The sequence below is a fragment of the Urocitellus parryii genome, chromosome 12, assembly GCF_045843805.1.
Source record: "Urocitellus parryii isolate mUroPar1 chromosome 12, mUroPar1.hap1, whole genome shotgun sequence".
Lineage (NCBI taxonomy): Eukaryota > Metazoa > Chordata > Mammalia > Rodentia > Sciuridae > Urocitellus > Urocitellus parryii.
Window position 1 is genome coordinate 20,763,036 of NC_135542.1, and position 7,859 is coordinate 20,770,894.

The window sequence follows — 7,859 nt, forward strand, 5'->3', positions numbered from 1 at the left end:
GCCATAGTGTGTCAGTCCGAAGAGCACTGCACGTTGAGCTTTTTATTCTTTATCATTGTTATGAAACGTTGTCAAGATTCACTAAAGTGATAGTGTGACCTGCGTGTTGGAGTTGTGTCCCACTGTTTGGAACACGCTGCTTTGGAGGAGAGATGGGAGAGCGTGGTCCCGCTCTGCGAGGCCTCCTGCAGGCAGGGAGCATTGCCAAGCAGATAGCAGGGCGAGAGGCTGCTTCAGGGACATGGAGCAACAGGGAGCTGATTCCTGCCTGTCCGTCCAGGTGCAGTGCCTCTTGTGATCTCACCAACACAGAAGATGTCCGTTTTGGAGGACAACACAGGAGAGAACATGGACTTTGAAGACTGGGAAGAAGAGGAAGCCCAGTGCTGCTCAGAAGGTACATTTTGGGGGAAACTCACAGCAGGACCAGAGTAGAATTCTGAGAGCAGGACCTCCCGGCTAGCCTTGCACAGAGTGTGAGCGGCAGAACTTCCCTGGCAAATGAACCAGACTAGAGGGATCTAGAGAGAAAGGAAGGTTTGCCTCAGGGGCCCAGGCGCACCGAGGTGGATAAGTGGACTGTTCCCCCCTCAGGGCTCAGGGCCTTGAGCTTCACCACCAGTGCAGGGTTCCCCTCCTAAAGCATCTGAGCCCCCCCCAGCTTGCCCAGGAGAAGAGGCCCGAGGTGGAGGGGCTGGCCTGGGTCAGTGACTCTGGGCAGGGCTCTGGCACTCCCTGGAGAAAGGCAGAGGTCAAGGGCAACCACCGGAGATGTGGGTCTGCGCGTGGGGCGTGAAGGCAGAGACCCAACCTGCCAGAGGCTGACCCGGGATTATTTCTTCTCTCTTTGGCAACATGTGTGTCCAGGGAAGCCATTTCTAAATGTCACTCCTGTCTCTCTGCTCTGTATTTCTCTGTGCAAACAAAATGAATTAAAGAATTAAGTGGCACCTAGAGCTTGTACAGGCTTGGGATACCCCAATTGTCTGTGTTCACTTGCCGTCTCTGGTTGCAGACCCAGCTAGAAGCCCCCTGGAGCCAGGCCAGAGCCAAGCCTCTGTGAGTTCTACGCATACAAGTAAGGTCCCGGGGTGCAGTGATGGGTGGCCTAGGGGTGAGGGGATAGATGGTTTTGCTGGGCCCTCTTAGACTGGAGACACCCAAGGGTGCTTCCCCTTTGTGGAGGGGAATCCCATCTGGAGGGTCTTCAGGAAAGGTGTACCCAAGGTGGGCCTCTGCAGACAGGACAGTGACCCAGGTGGGTGAGGGCAGGGGGGAGGAAGGCTTTGAACCTGGGACCCTTCTGAATGTTGTCTGACCTCTGCCAGGAGGCTGACACCCTGACCTCCCCATGGCACTGCTGAGAAACAGGAGGGTGTCCAGCAGGGGCGCCCTGGGATACCCTACGATGGAGCCTGGGGTGGCTGCCCCCACAGGGTGCCATGGGTGACACCTTCCAGCAGCCCCAGGAGGAAGCTGCTACCATCACACTGTCCAAGTGTGGAACCTGAGGCAGAGTGGCCTTGACCTGCCCAAGGTGACATGGGGAGGAAGCCACAGATGCTGGCATTTAAGGAACCCTCTGTAGGCCCAACCCAGGGCTGCTGCTTACCAGGGTCTGAAGACAACAGCCCCAGCCTCAGTCCCAGGGGATCCAGACACCAGCCCCAGCCCCAAGGATCCAGACACCAGCTCCAGTCCCAGGGATCTAGACACCAGCCCCAGCCCCAGGGATCCAGACACTAGGCCCAGCCCCAGGGATCCAGACACTAGCCCCAGCCCCAGGGATCCAGACACCAGCCCCAGCCTCAGCCCCAGGGATCCGGGCACCAGCCCCAGACCCAGCCTCAGCCCCAGGGGTTCAGACACCAGCCCCAGCCCCAGAGATCTGGACACCAATCCCAGCCCCATTCCCAGGGATCCAGACACCATTCTCAGCCCCAGCCCCAAGGGATCCAGACACCAGCCCTAGCCCCAGGGATCCAGGCCCCAGCCCCAGCCCCAGCCCCAGGGATCCAGACACCAGCCCCAGCCCCAGCCCCAGGGATCTAGACACCAGCCCTAGCCTCAGAGATTCAGGTACCAGCCCCAGCCCCAGCCCAGCCCCAGCCCCACTCCCAGGGATCCAGACACCAGCCCCAGCCCCAGGGATCCAGACAACAACCCCAGCCCCAGCCCAGCCCCAGCCCCAGCCCCAGTCCCAGGGATCCAGACACCAGCCCCAGCCCCAGCCCTAGGGATCTAGATACCAGCCCTAGCCCCAGCCCCAGCTCCAGTCCCAGCCCCAGCCCCAACCCCAGGGACCTAAACAGGAGCCCCAGCCCTAGGAATCCAGACACCAGCCCCAGCCCCACCCCCAGGGATCCAGACACCAGCCCCAGCCCCACCCTCAGGGATCCAGACACCATTCTCAGCCCCACCCCCAGGGATCCAGATACCATTCTCAGCCCCAGCCCCAGGGATCCAGACACCATCCACTGACCCAGGGGATTCAGTGCCCAGCCAGGTGTGAGAAATTAAAGGCTCAGAGTCCGTCTAGCTCAGGGCTCCAACCCCACAGCCCCTGCCCTGGGGACTCAGACTATGGGAGAGTCTAGAGTAACCAAGGCTGAGAGCGTGGGTCTCCGTGGGTCTCCGGTGACCCCTTGTCACCATGGAGTCACTCAAGATCTGGCCTGGGCTGGCCCCTTCACAGACACTGAGAGTCCCCTGTTGGGGACTCTGTGGGGATATGGAGGGTCACATACAAGCCAGACAGGGGACCTGCCTAGGAGCTGACGGTGCTGTCATGTTGAGATGGGGACACTGATTCCTGTGGGCAGGCCCAGGTGATCAGTGCAGGGGGCTGGGGCAGCAGGAGGATGCCATCCCACTCAGAGGAGACTGAGCGGGCTGCAGGGAGGAGGCAGGGTCAGCAATGTGACAAGAGGATCCTCCTGGGCCTCAGGGAGGAGGAGACCAGGAGGGACAGTCCATTGAGCAGCTGAGCAGAGGCCTTGAGACCATGAATGGGAAGAGAATGAGGCCTTAGGATGACTCTCTGCCTTAGAATTTCCTGTCACAGATTCGCATGCCATGGCACCCTGCAGGGGGTGGGTACAATATTGTCACATTATCATATCTGACATTTCTCAGCTGCCCATCCCTGACAGCCTCGGCCCAACACTGGAAGCTCCAGCTTAGGAACCCAGAGCCTGGGAAACCCCTTGGCAACCTCCATGGCTGTTTCTCCCACTTTAGGAGGTTTCTTCAGGATGGGGGGCCACCCCTGTAGGTTCCTATAGGAGCCACTGTGGTGTGGCTCCTTCTTGGAGTGTCCTGGTTCCTGGGTCTGCTTGCCTTGGTGTCCCACCATCTAGCTGCCCATTATCACTCTCTTGGACAGACGATGCGAGGGTCTCTCCCACCCCAGGCATTGCTGTTGGCACGATGCCCAGCCAGAGTTTAGGAAAGTGGGTTGGGACAAGCCATGGTTGCCATGGTCCAGGTCTCATCTGTAGCACGGATGCTTTCTTGGCTCCGGTAAGTGCTACTTATTCAGTAAGCATTTAAATCCTCACAACCGTCTCTCAGGTAGGTGATTTTAATGTCCCCATTTCACAAACTAGGACATTCGGGTTTGGAAAGATTCAGTAGCTTGTTCCAGGTCCCAAGGCAGCCATGAACGACACTCAGTTTGAACCCATCTGTGAAACTCTGGACCCCACGTGCTTACGTCCAGCGCTAATATGTCGTCCCAAGCAAGGCAGAGAGCCTGGAGCCTGGGAGCTGGGGCTGGCACCCTGGGATGTGGGGGAGATGGGCCGAGTCTCCCATTCGCTGGGATGCGTTGATATCTGGTCACATTTGTCCAGGTCCAAGAGTGAAGGCCAAAGAGCCCCAGAAATTCAGCATTTTCGACCGTGATCATAAAGTGTTGGTCCTGGACTCTGGGACCCTCAAAGCAATTCCACATAAAACCTACATCCTCCCAGGTAACTCACAGTCCAGCCAAGGTGAGACCTCTCTTTGCACGGGTTCGGATGTACCACGCCCCCAGTGCCAGCAGGTGTGGTCCTAGTGAGAGGCCCTAGGGAGCTTTAGGAAGTGGGTAGAGGGCATGATGGGATCAGAGGGGAGTCCTCTGGAAGGGTGGGCTGAGAGAAGGAGCCTGTGGCTCAGGCTTGGAAGAGGAGCCTTGGGCCAGCATGGGGGAGGGGACTTTGATCCTGGGCTCCAAGGCGGAGGGTCAGCAGGTGGTGGAGCAGGGCTGTGAGTAAGGTCACTGAGATCTCCCTGCTCTGTCTTCACACAGAGACATTCTTTGTGTTGGCCTCACATCTGGCAAAGCCCTGCGAGGAGAAAGGGTCTCCCATTTTGTTGGCCGTCTCTAAAGGGGAGTTCTGTCTCTGTTGTGACAAGGACAAAGGAAAATGTCAGCCATCTCTTCAGCTGAAGGTGAGCATTCCAGCCTGTCTTCCCGTATCTACGGTCACCCCAAAGTGGCCCGATTTTGGCTGCAGATCTAGGGCATGGTTTTTAATCCATCTTTTAAGATCATGCATAGAGCCAATTTCCCCATGGCCTTTTGATACCTGCTTTTTTCCCTATCTGTTTATTTTTTAAATTTTTGGTACTGGGAATCGAACCCAGGGATGCTTAACCACTGACTGAGCCACGTCCCCAGCCTTTCTTTTAATTTTTAATTTGAGACAGGGCCTAAGTTGCTGAGGCTGCCTTAGTACTTGAGATCCTCCTGTCTCAGCCTCCTGGGCAGCTGTGATCACACCACACCTGTCTCAGTTGATCTTTAATTCTGGGGTTGGGGTGGGGAAGAGAAGGCTTGGATACTTGTCATCCTGAAAACATGGCTCCAAGCCCCACACCAGCCTTCCCAAGGGCATCTGCCCTAGATCCGTTCCTCCTCTCCGGGCGGGCAAAGGGCTGGAGCAGAGGATCGTGTGTTGGGTTTTCTCCCTCTGGAAGCCTCTGCTGTTTGTCACCTCTTATCTCACAGAAGAAGAAGCTGATGAGTCTGGCCGCCCAGAAGGAGACATCGCGCCGGGCTTACGTCTTCTACAAGTCTAAGGTGGGCTCGCGGTACACCCTGGAGTCCGCTGCCCACCCTGGCTGGTTCATCTGCACGTCCTGCAATTCCGGTGATCCTGTTACAGTGACGGATAAAACCGGGGGAAGGAAACACACCGAGTTTTCATTCGAGAATCCTAGCAAAACTGAAATGAGCCAGTAGGGGCAGAGTGAAGAAACTTGTCCCCTCAGGCACCTCCCCGGCCTCTTCTCTGACTCTACCCATCAGAGGGGAACACAACAGCTGCTTGCTCACCAACTCTGTGTCTGTGAGTTTCATTTCTCACCCACAAGGAGGGGTTTGCGTTTGGGGCTTATCCGCCTAATGACGGACTCTCTTTGGAGAGGAAATCCAGTTCTGGGTTCTGCTACCCTGAACCGTCAGAGGCCGAGGGCTGCGTCACACGGTGCCATCTGGCCAGGCCCAGCTGGACACTTGCTGTAGAAGTCATCAAGGGGTGCATGCCTTGCTCTGGAAAGAGCGGTTCCTGCCACGTGGCAGCCCTGTGGGATCAACTGAGGCAGAAGTGCACGGAAGTGGCTGAGGGTGTCCAGGGTACAGTGTGCAAGGAAGAGGGGTGACGGCAAGTCTCCATCTACTCACGTGATGTGTGGAAAGGGGTGGGTGGGTTTCAGACAGGTAGCAGAGTCACCTGACATGGGGGAAAGGCACCAAGACAGGGTGTCTGGGTCAGGTGGCAGCCAGAGAGCAGGTGACCAGCCAGTCACACTGGCTGTGAGGAGGCCTGGTGACAGGGGCCGGTTCTGCCCCTAAGCAGGGCTCTGAGCTCCTCAAGGGCAGCTGGCCAAATATCACCTGGGCCTAGAAACACAATGAGGGGCCAGGAGGGAGGCCTGGAAACTAGCTGTCTACTAGTTTTGCCTCTTAGGTTGCCAGTAGTATTAATTGCTTTTGGTTTACTTTAGCATAAAGTCTACTAAAACACTAAGGAGCTTGCAGGAAGGAGGTTGGGCAGGTGAGCTTCTTACTGCTACTGACCACTCACTTAATGTTTACTCAAAACAATGGGCCTCCATGGGCTAAAAACAAGCCATCAGCAGGTGTTGCTCTGGACTCCAGGGAAAACCCACGTCCTGCCTTTCCAGAGGCTTGAGGTCCCTTCATTTCCACCGTCCCTTCCTCTGCCTTCAAAGATGCAATGGCTGGCCAGGTCTTCCTCATCACCTCACACTCGGACCCTCCTGGCTTCCTTCCTCACTGGCAGGGACTCTGGTCATGCACAGGGGTCTGCCTGAATAATCCAGCAGCCCCCCCACTCAGGATGGCTGCCAAGTCCCTTTGCCACATGGCACAACAGTACTCACAGATTCTGGAGATCGGGGTGTGGGCATCTTGGGTGGGGGAATTATTCTGCCCCAAGGTAGCTTTTAGTATTGAAGGATGTGCCGAAGAACCAGCGACAGAAATTTCTAGCAGGCCAGAAATGGCACGAAGCTCTGGCTGTACCTCTCAGATGGATAAGAGCCAATCACATTGTTTTTTTTTTTTAACTTAGCAAAAAATGTATTTCCCAAGAGAGCATGTGGCTGTGCTGGTTTTGTTACATGCCCACTGATGAGGCAATTAAAGACGGTGCATAGATCAATGCTCCCGCAGGACGGTGTCCACCCAGTCTAATGAGATACTTAAAGTAGATCTGATGAGCTAATCCTAGCAGAAAGGCTGAGGGTTCAGGCAGGAGGCCAGACTCCAGTGTAAACAGGCAGTGAGGCAGTGTCCAGTCGCTGAGGGCCAGGTGAGACCACAACAGGCAGAGCTTGGCAGGGTCAGCCTCTTCTGTTGATGCTGCTGCCGATGGTGATGGATACTAGCCCAATGGTTTTTAAAAAAAATATTTGGTATTTTTAGCATTTTAGAATACATGCAGGTGACAGTAACGTCATGGAGAGGAGGGACTGCCATCTTCATAACATCACAGGTCCTCCTGGACTCTGATGCAGGGCTGCCCATGACTGCGAGCACCCTGGCTCCCTGACAGACCCATAGAAAAGGGACGGGGCAGGCTGACCATGGCTGTGAGGAGGCCCACCGTGCCCCAGACGGGCACGGTCTGCCATCTGTCCTGCTCCTCTTCCCACCTGCTAGTATTGATTGCAATTTGCTGTGTAAAACACAAATTCTCAGGGTCACACACCCTGAGGTTCTGACATAGGTGTTTGGGACACAGCTCAAGATCTAGTTGGCTTTTACAAAACGCTCTCAAGTAATTCTGATGCCGTTGATTCTTTTGGATCCACACTTGGAGAACACTATACTTTTCATTAGACAATGGAAACATGATTTTGTGGCTGAGAGCATTTCTGGATGATTGGATGCTTGCAGACACCTGTCCTAACATTCAGCCTTGGGCTTAAACACACCCTAAGGGATGTCCCAAGCAAAGTGACCTGTTTTAGTCAGCTATTTTGTTGCTGTGACTAAAGGACCCAATCAGAACAAATATAGAGGGGGAAAGATTTATTTGAGAGTTTACAGTTTCAGAGGTCTCAGTCCATAGAAATCTGACTCCATTCCTAGGGGCTCGAGCTGAGGCTGAACATCACGGCAGACAAGTGTGGTGGAGGAAAGCAGCTCACAGGTTGGTCAGGAAGCGGAGAGAGACTGCGCTTGACAGATACAAATATATACTCAAAGCCACGCCCAATGCCCACCTCCTCCAGCCACACCCACCTCCTCAGTTACACTCAGTTAATCCCTCTCAGGGGCTTAATCACTGATTGGGTGAAGACTCTCACAACCCAGTCATTTCTCCTCTGAACCTTCTTGCCTT

The 7,859-nt window shown here is 55.3% G+C and overlaps 1 protein-coding gene across 1 annotated transcript; it reads left to right on the plus strand.

Annotated features, from left to right (window-relative positions):
- The first annotated feature begins 315 nt into the window (after nucleotides 1-315).
- Nucleotides 316-5,230, plus strand: Il37 (interleukin 37). The gene is made up of 5 exons (XM_026379962.2): nucleotides 316-397; nucleotides 1,016-1,078; nucleotides 3,855-3,974; nucleotides 4,295-4,437; nucleotides 4,997-5,230. Exons 1-5 carry the CDS (start codon nucleotides 316-318, stop codon nucleotides 5,228-5,230), a joined length of 642 nt encoding a protein of 213 aa, XP_026235747.1.
- The last annotated feature ends 2,629 nt before the right edge of the window (nucleotides 5,231-7,859 follow it).